The 16640-nt window shown below is 36.7% G+C and overlaps 1 protein-coding gene across 2 annotated transcripts in view; it reads right to left on the bottom strand.

The window, feature by feature from the left end:
- LOC109379858 (CD302 antigen) overlaps positions 1 to 16640 on the bottom strand; it is a 123291-nt gene that overhangs the window by 11017 nt on the left and 95634 nt on the right. For both annotated transcript variants that reach the window (XM_019636832.1, XM_019636831.1), the window contains one exon: positions 4783 to 4893. In XM_019636832.1, coding sequence (XP_019492377.1) covers positions 4783 to 4893 — 111 coding nt within the window. The remainder of the gene's footprint in view (positions 1 to 4782; positions 4894 to 16640) is intronic.

Genomic DNA, 16640 nt, shown 5'->3' with positions numbered 1-16640 from the left:
CCCAACGATTCTCTTACACATCAAAAAATCATTCCACTGTCTTAATTAGACAATACCTATGAGAAAATGCTAGTGGAGTTGGTTTCTCTTGTGATATTGTATGTTTTTGCAAGATAAAACAATGAATGATGACTTCAAAGCTTATGCTCACAGCAACCAGAAGTCTGGTGGGGATGGTATAGCTAAACCCTGGGAAAGACAGAAATAACACATAACATCCTTTCAGCTGTACTCAGCTAAATGAGGAATATAAAAGAACATTCCTCAGAAATGTGAGTTTCCAGCCTCCCAAATTACAAAAGTAACAACTTTCCTATTATTTTCCAAGAAGTTGTTGATCCTACACGTATTTTAAAGTTATCTTGGAGGCTTTGTGTACTACAATGAATTAAAATACATGGAGAGATGAGGAAGAAGTCTTTCCTACTATTGAATTTCGTTCTTCCCAAGTCATCCTGACGACAAAGTTTCCTGAAAACTTCAGAACACAGGCACAGAGTGGAGATAATGCTGGGTTGGTTCCAGACCACCGCAATAAAGCGAGGATTGCAATAAAGCCAAAATTCCCATAAAGCAAGTTGTAATCCTTTTGCTGGTGGAGAGTCTTACCTTTCATTTGGAAAAATGCAACATGTGTGAAGTGCAATAAAATGTGTGCCTGCAATGTCTTAGATCAGTGTGGTTCTCCAACCTGAGTATGCATCAGTCACCTGGGTTTGTGCAAACAGTGAGGGGCACCACTCCCAGTTTCTGATACAGAGGAGTGAGATGGGGGCCTGAGAAGGTGCATTCCTAACAAGTTCCCAGGAAATGCTGCTGCTGCTGACACAGAGACCACGTTCGGAATGACAGGAGGCTTAAATAAGCTGTATCTGACATCACTCTAAAATCAATCATTTTTTTGTAATAAGTTAACAGTTAAGTGGGGAAGAGAAAGAGCTCTTATTATGTTGATATGGTAAGAAAAATCTGTATTAGATTATTACTTTTACATCTTTTAAAAGAACCTTAACCAAGAAATTTAACTACAGAGAGAAAAGAAAACTATAGGAACAAAAATGTCCCAAAAAACATACCATATTGTTAAAGAAGAAAATCACAAACTAGGCAGACTAAAGCTCTATTATAAATAAAAAGGTATACACCCTAATAGAAAAAAAATGTGTTCTTAGACTGTGAAAAGTCTAAGATTCATCTTCGCAATTCATCTTCGCAAAAGGATATGTAATAAAAAATATGTGAAAAATATATCACTGGTAGAGAAATGAAAATCAGACTTTAAACAGTGTTGGTCTTGGGTGTCGAAAAATAGGAACTCATAAGTGGTCAGTTGGAGTAAAAATTAGTACAGTCTTTTGGAGACAATTTGGTAAAATGTATCAAAAGCTCTTAAAAACATACATATTCTTTGACCCAACAATTATGATAAGGCAACCTTTGGCTTTTCTCAAAACAGGCACACTCGCTAATGTTTATCACATTGCTTAGGACTCTGAAAGATGAAATAATTTGATAACCAATATTAGAGGATCGATTAAATCAATTATGGCATGTCTATATAGTGGAATAATGTACAGTTATTAGGAAATACGTATTCTATATTTACTACCATGGAAAGACATTTTAAAGGGAAAATGCAGATTACAGAATAGTTTGCCTAATATCCGTGTGTGTGTGTGTGTGTGTGTGTGTGTGTGTGTGTGTGTGTTTAAAGCAAATATTGAAATATATTTGCCTAGGGGTGAGGGGAAAGTCTAGAAGGATACTTACTGAAATGTTAACTCACTGCATTTCCTTAGGGTGGTACAATTTAGGGTAATTTTGTTTTATTTTTAAAATATGTGCATATGTGTTTTTCTAAGTTTTCTATAGTGATCATGCATTAATTGTGTAATTAAGGAAGAAACTTTAAAGGAAAAAAATAAGACTGACCTTTAAAATATGTAATAATAACTTTCAATAATCCAAAGTCAGGATTCAGCAAGATTCCTTCTCTGAGTCATTATCTCCATTTTAAAAACCTCTGATGGTTCCAGCTGCTGTCGCCTCCTGTCTGTTAAATGTCATACAGACTTTTAATCTCTTTTACCCTAGTGCTTACTTGTACTTACTTGTGAAATGTGACCAAAATGCCACACTAGAAAAATCCTCAAGGGAAATACTTAACCAGGTTATAGTTTAGACATTAAGTGTTCAGAAATGAGTTTTTCATCCTTGTCTCTGATCTTGTAGCAGCTAGTGGAACTTAAATTATTTTTAACATTGTAATCTAAGTAAATACTGTATAAACTTAAATTACTATGTCAGGCAAATAAGATACACTTTCAATTTCTTTTAACAAATGACAGCATAAGACGCTGAAGAATATACATGCATAAGCAAATTTCTTTTTGTAATGTATTACCAATGACACTACCTGCTGAGATGTAATTTGGGTCTTTAATTCTTTTTATGGCTAGTGACACTGCTCATAGATCGCAAACAGGAAAGATTGAAAATACTTATTTTTTCTATTATAATAATATATAAATTAAAAGTAAATGTTGCAAAATAAAGAAAAATGTTAGCCTCTCACAGTTATTTTCCTAAATGAATAATAGTATCAAGAAAAAGGAAAGGTAACATCAAGTAAATTACCACAAAGCACTGGAAATATTTCTAAATACAGCTCTTTGCAGCCCAAAAGGTAACAAGTCACTTATTTTCTACACATGATAGGTTTAAGATACAATTTTGTATAGCTGTGAAGATTTTATAAATCTAAATCTAAATATTCTAGTATTCCTTGTGCTTTTTCTTCTGCATACATAGCAAACACTGAATTAATTTTTACCTATTGTTTTAAACCAAAATACTATCCTAGCCAAAAATAAGTAACAGTATTATAAACTAATTTTAGCTAATTTTCTGATTCATCAATAAAATGGGTATTTCCAGAGTGGAAGTAAATGAAGAGGAATATCAAATAAATGGTGAAGTTTTCAGAAATATATGAGAAAAATTTAAAATACCAGTAAGATAATCCAAATTTATACATCTTAACTGGAGAAAAAAAGACATTTTTCTTTAGACACAAGACACATTGCTTAAGCAAATTGGTACATAGCAATTTAAAACTCCTAAATGGCTACCCTGCTTGAAAAAATAGAGTTAATGGACATTGAAACAAGCAATCAGAAATCATCCACAGAATTGCTGGGTGTTTTCAATTTTGTTTTGCTTTGTTTGCTAAAGAAAAATAGCAAATACAGCTAACTATAGCTGAGCTGTACAGGAAGTCAGTCACAAGTATTAACTGTGCTTCTATATAGTAGTAGGCAGTTGATTAACAGCTTAAGATAAGTAAGTATTAATGCTGGACAATGAACTTTCACCTTATGGTTCATACAAGCTAATAGAGTACGGAACATGTCTCTTCCTGGCTCTCAGCCTCTAATATAATTTCTGTTTATTGAAATCTGTGTTTATGTCTAAGTATACCTAATATAAATGGTTTTTTTTTAAGAGATAGAAAATAGTTGTATGGGAAATCCCATTTAAAAAATCTGGTAAGACCAGCAAAATTTCTATTATTCAATACTCTTGAAATGAAACAAAATTGACATTGAAAATTTTGTCTTGTTTTCGAAGAGCCAATGTTCAACACCATTTAGCAGGTAAGAGTTTTTCAGAAGGAAACAATAAATATGTATCGAGTACTACATGCACTTAACAGGATTAAAAACTCCTATGCTTACATTTAGTCCTCCTATAATAAGTGAATATGATTTTAATTAAAGTATCCCAAATACAATTTGATAGTCTTCCAACATGTTATACTGGTGGGTTGTCAGAAATTGTGATTTTTAGGTAAAGAACATTTCTAAATGTTGAAATGATGAAGATGCCTAAGACAAAATTTAATAAAATGATCAAGAGATCTTTAGATCTCTAACAGTAATAAAAAGCACTAGAGAATCAAAGACTCATCTTCCCATCATAGATATTTCAGTTGAAAAAGGTGCTAGTTCACATCATAGTTTATTTTTAAGCTGATAAGGATCACAACAATTAGAGGCTTAACAAGAAGGATGCACTTTGGGCCAAATGACCAAATGCATAAAGACTACCCAAGCACACCGTTTTAAAAGCAACATTTTTATTTAAAATATTTCATAATATGAAGTTACAACTGTATTTCCCAGAGAACACAGCATACCATCTAGCAAATAGCCTTTTTCTCATTTTTCTTTAATGTACCCTTCTTGACCGCAGTCTCACTTCATGGTCCCATGCGATCTGACTTCTGCCCACACTCGTGCCTGAAACAGCACATTCAGGGCAGAATAACAGAGGAATTAAGAGCTCTGGTCCGAAAGTCAGTCAGACCTGGGTTTGAATCCTGGCTCTGCCAATTATTACCTGAACGAATAACTGAACTAAATTTCTTCTCTTGATGAAAGGAAGCTAATAATAAACTACCTGATAGGTTTGTTATCATAATTAAAGCCAATTCAAATATATGCTGCGCTTAAGCACACAGTGCCTGGCACAGAGTAAATAGACACTGCTGTTGCTAAAATTCTGTCACTCTGCTTTGGACAGTGTTGTCTAACAACTGTCTTCCAACTCAAGAGTTAATGTACAGGCAATTCCACTTCCTGTGGCTTGTGTACTGTAGAATAAAATTGTTATAAGGACCCAAGTAAAAGGGAGATATGACAGAAACCACTGTTTTAAAAGAAATTGGTGAACACTATTTACTGATTTGTGGCAAGAAAACAAAAAGAATATGTTCCTTACCATGGTTAGTACACTGACTTCTGACATCCTCTATGCTTTCTACTTTGATAGTTTCTTGAAGAAAAAGGTAACAACTGTCTTGGAACTGAACCCAGGTGGATGAAGGACAGTCTGTATGGAAAAAGAGAAACATTGTTAAATAACTTGAGAATAAGAATTTCGTGAATTCCTAAAGATACGTATATTAAATGTTAAATTTTCACAGAAAGAAAAGAAAGGTAATTACCCTTGTTAATTTAGTAACAAGGCTCTCAGTCTTTATTAAAACAAGAAATTGACAAGTGTGATAGGAATTAATTTTTCTCCATTGCATATGTGGGAAAAGAGAACTGTGCATATGATTCTATTCTGATTTTACAGAGTAAAGTTCTAAGTCTGTGGGTTGCTTAGGAATTCAGTCATAAATTATACGATTATACACTTGCTTCGGCAGCACATATACTGAAATTGGAACAATACAGAGAAGATTAGCATTGCTCCTGCACAAGGATGACACGCAAATTTGTGAAGTGTTCCATATTTTAAGAAAAGGAAAAAGAAAGAAAAAAAGGAAAAAATAAATAATAAATTAATAAATTATAGCATATTGCCAAGGCAACAAACTATCAAGGGACAATCAGAAAGAATTACAATCTCTTTTTTTTTTTTTTTAAGATTTTATTGGGGAATTGGAGGAGGGAACAGCGTTGGGGAATCAAGGAAGGGGAACAGACAAGTTGCCATCCTTTTATTCTTCAGTCTAGTTGTGGAGGACGTCACTTCACTGGCCCACGTTGGTATTATCATTGCATTCTTCCCGGCAGAGGAAGATCGGTCGCCGGCCACTGGACGGCAGCTCACAGCAGCTCTTGGCAGCTCACAGTAGCTTACGGCAGCCCGCTGCAACAAGGGCTGCAGCCTACGCCATCACTGGAGACTCATGGCAGCCCAGCTCCAGGTTGAGCTGCTGTTCACCATCTTAGCTGTAGAGGGCACAGTGTCACTGGCCCATGTGGGATCCGAACCCCAGGCCCTGGTGCTCAGAGCTCGCACTCCCAAGCCAACTCTCACCCAATGAGCCACTCGGCTGGCCCTACAAGCTCTCTTTAAGGTTATCGTCACAGTATGCAGTGAAAATTCTAAAAGTCTTAGTTTAACAAAATTTTTCTGTTAGAATTATACTTCTAAGAACACAGAAGAAAACATGTTGCTAAGTTATGAATATTCAGACAAGTTTTCTTTCTTTTTCTAGAAGTTACATATATTTTTCTTGATCAAACAGTGATCAGTCTGATCACAGCAAATTGAACCGATTGGGTTTTGTTTATTTTTTTATTTAGACAAGTTTTCATATTTCACAGGAAAACTAGATAGATTGATGCTCTGAATTTAACATCTCATCAAAGCATTCTTTGAACTATTTATTGGGTTGCCGGAAAAGTTATGACGTATTTTTTCGTTGCAAAAATGCATCATGACTTTTCCTACAACCCAACAAACAGTTCTTTGAAGCAACCATCTCTCTTCCTCTACTGTTGTGGGGTAAAGGTGCATTTCCTTTGTTTCTGCCTTGGGCTCTTTTGTTGTTGTTGCTCATTATAAAGGTATACATTTTTTTTTTAAGATTTTTATTGGGGAATTGGGGGGATGGGAACAGTGCTGGGGAATTGGGGAAGGGGAACAGACAAGTTGCTGTTGTTTTTGTTCTTCAGTCTAGTTGTGGAGGACGTTGCTTCACTGGCCCAAGTTGGCACCATCATTGCGCTCTTCCCGGGCGAGGCAGATCAGTCACCGGCTTCTGGACGGCCGCTCACTGCGGCTGCTGGCCGCTCACGCTGGCTGCTGGCTACACACGGTAGCCCATGGCAACCCACTGCCACAGGGGCTGCAGCCTACGCCGTCACCGGCGACTCACAGCAGCCCAGCTCCAGGTTGAGCTGTTGTTCAGCATCTTAGCTGTAGAGGGCAGTGTCACTGGCCCTCATATGTGGGATCCGAACCGGGGCCCTCTGGCGTCCCAAGCCAGTTCTTAACCATCGCGCCACTCGGCCGGCCCACATAAAGGTATACATTTTTAAGCGTTGGTTCTGGAATTTCATTAGTTAGCATTAGAAGTAAAAGTAAGCCTAAAAGAGCTTGGTTTCACTGGCCAGAATGGACAAAGGCTATGAGGATTTTACTGAATTCCAGTCAATAAAGGGTCAATAAGGCATTAATGTTCCATATTCTCTTAGGTCTGTATAGAGGAAATCACTAAGATTTTAGCTAGTTTTAATTTTTTTTTTTTCAGAAAAGCAAAAATGATTTACTGCAAATGAAAGTGTGGGCAAATTCAGAAAATGAGTCACCCCCTTACCTAATTTTATTTTAAAGTTCTGCATGTATTACACTTTTAATATAAACAAGTAGAAGAATGCCCCACTACAAAGATCAGAACTTAACAGTCAGCTATATTAGTCTGAATTCAGCAACCTCGATTTTACTAAGCTCATAATTAAAATATCGACCATTAGTTGTCCCCAGTACTTGACCTTGGCTTCTTCTATAGCATAGAGTACATGGCCACCAAGATAGATTATTTCCCAGTCTTCTGGTAACTTCTGGATAATGAAGTGTGTGCAGAAGTGAAATGTGCAAACTGTGCCTTTAAAAGGAAGAAGTGTGCTCCCTGGACCGTATTTCCCCTTTCCCACTGGGTGGAATGTAGTTCTCCATCTTTAATCCTGTAAACAATGGAAACAGCCTAAGAATAACACAGCAATAAGACAGAAGGATCCTAGGTGGAGCCATGATATCACATTCAGAGTCCAGAGTGCTAACCATTACACATGATATCACATTCAGATTGTAACAAGAACGAAAGTAAACTTTGATCTTGTTAAGCCATTGTTAATTCAGGTCACTGTTATAGCAGATGGAACAATAACCTAATTAATACAGTGGGCTACTTAAAATTATCCTGATGTGTGAGATGTGAGTTTTTCCCTAGCCTCATACTGCTTGCTTCACTTAGTAGTTAAACCATCCAAGCTGTATTAGCAATGAGGGTAGGTGTCCCAAGGTACAATTTATTCTGTGTACAGGTATTCTCTTTCCTGCTGTTTTATAAGTATTGACATTACACATGTAACTACCTTGGCTTGAACTCTGGTAGGAATCTATCAATAGAACTTTCCCATTATGGTGGCTTAAAGGTAGTTAGATGGGATATTTTAGCAACAAGCACTTTCCTTTGGAAAATGCTCTTAATGAAATAGTAAATAAAAGAAAATCTGGCTATAAATTATACTCGCATATAACCTTCTCCAAGACCTCACCACTGGAATTTATTTTGACTTCTACTTGCAATTTCATCACACAATTCTTTCTCTTCTAGGTCACCATCCAATGGCTAGGTAAAGTACCAGAAGGAATATGGCTTTGAGGTCGGACGAGAATTTTTTATCTTAGTGGTGAGACCTTGGACAACTTATTTCCTGTGTTTCCTCAGGAAAATAAAAACAAAAATTCACTGGATTGTTGTGAACATTAGGCAAGAAGCGACAAAAATGCACAGCATAGTGCCCAATACAAAGAAGGTGCTCAAGACATGTAGTTTTTATTGACTATCATCATTCTTGGTATCATTACCCGGTAGGCAGTGACCTCTCTGAAAATAGGGACTGAGCCTAGTATTAATCATTGGATCCCCAACACCTCAGAAAGCTCTTGGGCTACAATAGGAATGTGGAACACTTTGCTAAATGAATCCTATATCTTCTTCATCCTTCAATAGCTTAATTCATCATCTCTTCAGCATCTTCAAATACTTCCTTACCAGTGTATTCATCTTTTCCTTCTAGAATCAAGCTAAGTTTCTTATAGCCTAAAATATAACCAGATTGACCTTGCTGCCAATTCTAATAATTTTACTTGTATATTTTTAAAAAGTAAACTTTTTACTGAAATATACTATGGAATGTGCAAGTCATACATACACAGCTTGGTGAATCTTCATACATGAACATACCCATATCATTATCAGACAGATGAAGAAACAGAACATGAACCTCTTTTGATCACCCAACCACTCCCCTCCAAAGGTAATAACTATCCTAACTTGTAACGCCATAGATGAGTTTTGCATGTTTTTGAACTTCATAGTAATGAAATCATTCAGTATGTACTCTTTTGTGTCTGGTTTCTTTTGATAAACATTATTTTTATGAAATTCATTCATGTTGTAGGCATAGTTTGTTCTTTCTTGTTGCTATACATAGAATTGCATGAATTTATTCATTCTTTTATTGATGAATATTTGGGTAGTTTCTAGTTTGTGGCCAAGTAATGCACTATAAACATCCTGGTTCACATATGCATACTTTCTTGTGGGTATATTTCAAGAAGTGGATTGCTGGGTCATAGAGTATATACATGTGTCTAGCTTAGCAGATACTGCGAAACACTTTTCCAAAGTGGTTATAAATCTTATAAGCAGCAAGTAAGTTTTTTTAAAATAAAAATCCTGTTTGATAACCTTTGTCTTTTAACTGGAGTATTTTCATTAATTCTGAACGTAATTACTGATGTATTGGAGTTTATATCTATTATACCATCTTACTATTTGTTTTCTATTTGTCCTACTTGTTTTATGTTCCTTTTCCCCCCTTTTTTCTTCTTTTTGAATTATTAAACATTTTTAAATTCCATTTTTTGTTATTAATTATATATTCTTCGTTTGTATTTCTGTAGTGGGTACCCTGAAAATTACAACATGCAACCTTGATTTTTTAGTACCTAAAATAAATTTGTCTTTTTACCACTTCCTAGACAATGCTAGGATCTTAGAATATTTTAACTTCATGTACCTCCCGTCCTTTATTGTTTTATTACTATTGTGCATGGTCAGTATTCCTTTAGATTTAAACACATTTACTTACTCTGTTGCTCTTCATTTCTCCTTACGTTTCTGTGTTACTAACTGCGATAATCTTCCATTTGCCTGAAGAAATCCCTTTGGTGTTTCTTTAAGTGCAGATCTACTATAAACTCCCTCAATTCTTGATTTTCTGTAAACATCTTTATACTGTCTGCCTTCATGTTTGAAGGATATTTTTGCAAATACAGAAATCTAGAATGGCAGCTTACCTTTCATTTAAGATGTAATTTTATTGTTTTTTGGCTTTGATTCTTCCTACTGAGAAGTCCACTGTCAGTCTAATTGTTGCTCTTTATGGCAGCTTTCAAGATTTTGTCTTTACTTTTTAGCAGTTTGACAGTGGTATGCCCAGTTGTTTTTGTTTGGTTTGGTTTGGTTTAACCCTGCTAAGAAATCACTGTACCTCCTGAATCTGTAGCTTGTTTTCATTGGTCACTTTTGGAAAGTTCTTGGCCAGTATCACTCAAATTATGCTTCTACTCCATTTTCTCTCTCCTTCCTTTCTGGGACTCAAATTATGTATATGTTAGACTTTTTACCATGTCCCGTATATCCTCTTTGCTCTTTTCTATGTTTTTAATACTTTTGGCTCTCCATACTATAAACTTGTTCTTTCTGGTTTACTTATCTACTCTTCAGGTTTAACAAAAATGCTGTGAAACCCATCTATTGAGTTTATAATGTCATTGAGTATTCAGTTACAGAATTTCAATTTGTATAGATTTTTATAGATTCTGGGTCTCTCATGAAATTCTCTATTTTATTTCTATATCCTTGAAATTACAATAGTAAGTCTGTTTTTAGTAACTAATTTCTAGGTCACCTGTTGGTCTGTTTTTGGTTTTGTTTTTTTCCCCCTTTTGGCCAGTGTCTTGTTATGCCTGGTAGTTTTTTTTATTTTGTTTTGTTTTGAATCAAATACCAGACACCATGTAGGAAAAACTGAAGAGACTCTAGATGCTGTTATTCTCCTCTAGAAAGGATTCTGGCATGCAGCTAGATTAGTAAAGATTACCTTAATACAATCAGAGATTGAGTTGACCTAAGGAAATGTTAGAGCCTTTGTGAGACCCGATATCCACTGATCTCAACTGAAAGCCTGGATCTTAACTAGAGCCCCTCTTCTTTGGCAAATTAAACTCAAATTTTTTTCTCCTTAAATACCATGAGACTGTCAAAAATTCTGCTCTACTTTTAGCTGCTTAAAATTTTGGCAACTCTCCTAAGGGAAAAAGTAACACATAACAGTATTGGGCTCACCTCAACAAACTGCCATAACAGCTCTCTGAGCTGCAAGTATGTTTCCTAGGGAATTTTCTAGTTGTTCTTAGGAGGCGTGTTAGTCTCCCACTCCATTATAGTCAGGAGCAGAATTCCCACCTTCACACTTCTGAACAAGTTATCAATAATTTTTCCTCCATCTAGCTATCATCCATCCAACGAACATTTGCTGAGCAACTCCTGTGTGTCAGATAGAATGGATAGTGCTCAGGAGTAAAGAAAAAGGGATATAAAAAGGAATGAGTCCTACATTGAAAGTGCTCAGTCTAATGGGAGGGTCAGACAGAGACACAAAAGATACTACAAAAGTATGACAGGAAAAATGCTGTAAGACTATAGAAGAAAAAGTAAAAAACTTGTAGAGTAAGGGACATTTCATAAAGGAGGCAATATTTGAGCTACAACTCACAGGATAAATGAGATTGTCATGCAGAAAAGGAAAAATACAAAGAAATTCCAGGCAGAGGGATTACCATAAAAAGCACAATGACAGGCACCTAATAAGGAGTGAAATATTCATTGAATGTGGGAACTAGGTAGGTCTCCCCCTCCTTCCCTTTCTCCCACCACATGCTTTTTGTATTAACACATGAAAGAGAAAACAAACACTCATTTCCAGAATGAAACTCAAATTGAAAGTCACAAGGGCAGAAATTTTGAATTGCAAACTTTGATTTTCTTTTTCTTCTTCTACTTTTTCCTGGTTCCTTCTGTTGCTTTTTCTTTAGCTTTATATAATTAAAACAACAACAACAACATTGAAATAGAAATGGACTCCATTACACATTTAGTGACATCTGAAACACTTTTATAAATCATTGGAACGTCTTGAACCATGAGTTAAGAAATGCTCTCCCGTATTATTTATAGTCAAAGCTACACATAATATTTCCTACTGGTAATAAATAACAATATTTTAAAAATCAATAATTTTTAAAATACTGTTTATATGGAATAAAGCATGTCTATGAAGTATGCAAAAATATAATCAGTACCAAGTGAAGTAAAATTTACAAATTACTTCTTTGTATACTTGTAGTTAGTTCTTATGCTTTTTAAATTATGATGAACTCTGATCTCTAAACCATCTATTGATTAAAGTGTCCTCTGATTTTAGTGGCAGCTCACGTGTCAATTCTCCAACCCTCACCTTCTATAACCTCTGACCCCTCAGAACCTCACCAGGACTAGGCACTGCACTATGTGTGAGAGGTCTTTTCTGCTTACAAGGACTACAGATTGGTTCAGGTTACCCCAAATGATAGAGATTTATAGTAAAGATACATGGGGTAATAACAACATTGAGGACCCTATGTCAGCAAACAGGCCTCGTAGGCTTTTTTATACCAGGTCCCCAGCTTGGGCTGTTGCCTCGCCTAGAGTAGTCACCTTTGATTTAGGCAAGTCTCCCTATTTTGATTAGTTGCGGTTAGGGTAGTGAGCATAACATGGCACACGCCGAGGGACCTGTGCATAAGAACCCTAGGCTGCCATTCTTCTTAGAAAAGGGGCTGTGTTACCCTTTGATGATCTACACACATTCATACGGCACTGATTAAATCCTGCTCTGTATGCTAGGCATCTGGTACTCAGCCTATTTTCCCAATTGAGCTGTTAACTGCATGAGAACAGAGGTCATGTCTTAAATCTAACTATACCCCCAATAATAACTATCATTGTGTCTTGCACATAACCGAAGACAGCATGCAGAGAAGTGGGGCAGTGCAGGGTTCTCGGCATATTAATTAGGCTGTGGAGCAAAGTCTGGCTCTGACTACATGATCTCAGCTATGTAACGTTACTGTATTGTGCCCCAAGTTCCTCGTTTGTAAAATGGGGATGATAACAGTAACTATCTCCGGGTTGTTGTGAGAAAATTGCTCTAGGTGCTAAGGATTCCACAGTGAACAAAAAAAGGGGAAAAATTCTTGCTGTCCTGGAGCTTATATTCCAGTTGAGGCAGACACACAAAGGCAAGATAAGTAAAATAATATGTTAGGTGGTGTTTTCTATTTACATGGTATGTTAGTGATCTATTGCTATGTAGCAAATTATCAGCTTCAACCAACCAAAAACCTTTATTATCTCACACAGTTTCTCTGGGTCAGGAATTCAGAAGCAGCTTCTTAGCTGGCTGATTCTGGCTTGGTGTGTCTCATGACATTGCAGTGAAGACGCTGGCCAGGGCCGCAGCCATCTGAAAACGGAACTGGGGCTGGAGGTCCAGCCTCCAAGAGGGCTCAGGCATAGGGGTGGGGCGCTGGTGCCTCCATTCCTCTCCATGGGGCTGCTCAAGGGTCCTTATGACATGGCAGGTGGCTTCCCTCGGAGCAAGTGATTCAAATAAGAACAAGGCAAAGGTGCACTGTCTTTTATGATCCAGCCTTACAAGTCACACTCCGTTATTTCTGAATATCCTATTGATTATATAGATCAGCCCTGTTCAATGTGGCGGTGAGCTACACAAGAGAATGAACCCCAGGAGGTGAGAATCATTGCGGCCATCTTGGAGGCTGGCAACCACAGAGATAATAAGCACGAAGAAAAGTTAAAACAGAGAAGCAAGATCCTTAGTGTAGGGTAGGGGTTAGGGTTGCAATCTTAGAAAGGTGTCCAAGAAAGGTCTCATTATAAAGATGACATACTAAAAAAGATCTGCATGAGCTGAAGGAGAAAAGCCATGTGGATATCTATGTCAGACAGATGGAACACAAGGCCCCTGAGATGGGAGTGAGTATGATGATGATAATGATAATCATAGCAAATTGAAGATCATTATTGAAAAATTAAATAAGCAATACAGGAGAAGACCAAAAAAAAAAACAAAAAAAGAAAAAGAAAAAGAAAGGGAAGAAAAAAGCTAGAGGCAGAAAAATAGAAAACAAATTGCTGTTGACTCACTTCCTCAAACCTTTCAACTGCCTTCTCCTTAGGCTCATTTCAGCATTAGCAGTAACTCCAGTTAATTCAGCACTCAACCCTTCTTCTCACGCTACAGGCCAGTGTGTCTGCCCCATAAACAAGCTTTAAACACTATTCACGAGACACAGTTTTACTCTGAGAAGAACAGTGGTCAAATAGAGGTTGGGCACCTCCTGTGAGAAAGTTGTTCAGGTTCATGCGCTTCATGAGCGGACGGCTAAACTAAGTCTTCTCCATTGCTAACTATCTGTGCTATAATCCTGTTATATAAAAACCTGCCTCCTCAGAATAGTGCCACGAGTTTTCAATTACAGGTTCTGTAATATTTTCTATAAAATATATTTCTATAAATATACTTAGCTAAAAATACAAAACAAAAAAGCACCTGCCCAAAAAGCTCTCTGAAAAAGGGCTTATCTGTTACTCTTCTTCACAGCAGTCCTAAAAGACAAATTGAGATTGATATTAATAATGCACCTAAATGACTCTTTATGGATTTTTTAATTGTATAATCTATCGATTTAATACATAGAGAAATTTAGCAGCCTGATGAAAATTTTAAATGCTCGTACTTAGCATAACTCCAAAAGTTTCTATATAGTGGAATAAAATGGCATATCTACAGGAATATTTTGCATTACTGGTTCAGTTCTGATAGAACTCTCTGTTCCCTTATAATTTCTTTTTTTAAACAGCCAGGCACAGCATAAGAGGAAGTGATCCTTGAGACATACTTGTTCTGAATGTTAACAACGAAAAGGCAAAGACTGTAGTTTTTCCTGTTGTCAATAATAAGACCTTTGCCCTTCTCCCCTTAAGATATGAGTTGCAGTCACTTGCTTTCCACAAGGGCAACTGTGGCAGACAGAGGAAAAAGAGGAGCTGTTTATTACATTTATTATGTACGAAGGAGGGAGTGCTGTTCCAAGTCCCTGACTAATCGAGAACCCAGTACCCTGGGCTGCAAGATCTCCCTGAATCTCAAGGAAATCCAGCCACTCTGACACTCCAAGTCCTCTCCACATCACCCTTCCCAACCTAGGTTCCAAGATGTCCTCTTCCATCTTACCCCCTCACGTCCCTGCTCAGAATCCTATATATTCATAGGATGGGAGTCCCAGTCAGTGTTACTCTGCACTTTTCTCATTGGGCATCACTAAACCATTTTCTAAGAGAGTCAGTCTCAAGATTTGCCCTCAAAATCTAAAATAACCCACAGAAGGAATGAAATACTTGATACGAATCATAAAGTGCGGATGATAACCCTGTTGCAAACCTAGTTTTCAACACATAAGCACATTTTTCAAAGCTTCTCAACAATGAAAAAAGTCCTGACATAATCCTTAATTGTAATTTCACTTTTTCATTGGAATAAAAATAAACGTTATTAACATTTCAAAATTTTACAAAAATATATCTGAGAGAATTTCTCCTGAAACATAACTGTGCTATCCACAAGGGTCAGAGAAAGTCACATCAATAAGATGATGTAATGCTTTGAATTCAATTATGAGTTCATGGCAAAAGTAAAATAATTAAAAAGAAATCGCAATCTCATTATCCCCCTACTTTTAAAATCATTTATGTGATTTTTTGTCCTTTTATTATAAATTAGAATAAAGTACAGAGACACAAATCAAAACAAAACAAAAATTCACGAGACAGTTAAGTCTCTACCATGATGGAGTTTCCTTCTGGTAAGGGAGCAACAAGCAAGAAGGCGTTGAATAAACAAGACGCCTTCAGATAGTATTGAGTGCTTTGAAGAAGATAAAATATGGAGATGTGACAGAGAATGGGGAGTGTTCAGGGAAGGCCTGGGGAGGTGACAATATGAACAGAGATCTGAATGATGTGGGTGGGGGAAGCTGTGCCACGGACCAGGGAAGTAAGGGGCGATGGTTTTAGCAGAAGAACCAGCAGTGGTTGAGTCCCCAGGAGGTGAGTGTGCATAAGCAGAGTGAATGGCAGGAAGGGTGGTAAGAGATGATCTCAGGGAGGAAGGCAAGAGCACCTCGCGTAGGCTACGGCAATTCAAAGTTAGTAACCTACATCTTTATGAATTAGTGTTTTCATATTTTGGGGGTAAATACTCAGAAGAGGAATTGCTGGATTATATGGTAGCTCTATTCTTAATTTTTTGAGGAACCTCCATACTGTTTTCCATAGTGGCTGCACCAATTTACAATCCCACCAACACGAGGGTTCCTTTTCCTCCACAGCCTCGCCACCACTTGTTATTCCTTGTCTTGTTGATAATAGCCATTCTGACAGGTGTGAGGTAATATCTGATTGTGGTTTTGATTTGCATTTTCCTGATGATTAGTGATGTTGAACATCTTTCATATGCCTGTTGGCCATCTGTATGCCTTCCTTAGAAAAATGTCTATTCAGATCCTCTGCCCATTTTTTCAATTGGATTTTTTGTTGTTGTTGAGTTGTATGAGTTCTTTGCATTGTTTACAATTATCAAGACATGGAAACAACTTAGGTGTTCATTGATGGACAGACATAGAATATGTGGTATATATATATATATATATATATATATATATATATATACACACACACACACACACAATGGAATACTACTCAGTGATAAAAAAGAAAATTGACATCTACAACAACATGGATGGATCTTGAGGGTATTATGCTAAGTGAAATAAGTCAGACAGAAAAAGACAAAAACTGTATTTTGCTCATATGTGGGATATAAAACAAAAAGCAACAAACAAAACAAACTCATAGACAGATAAAA

The sequence above is a fragment of the Hipposideros armiger genome, unplaced genomic scaffold (genome assembly GCF_001890085.2).
Source record: "Hipposideros armiger isolate ML-2016 unplaced genomic scaffold, ASM189008v1 scaffold_30, whole genome shotgun sequence".
Lineage (NCBI taxonomy): Eukaryota > Metazoa > Chordata > Mammalia > Chiroptera > Hipposideridae > Hipposideros > Hipposideros armiger.
The sequence above is the reverse complement of the archived record's forward strand: the minus strand, read 5'-3'. Positions and strand labels throughout refer to the sequence as shown.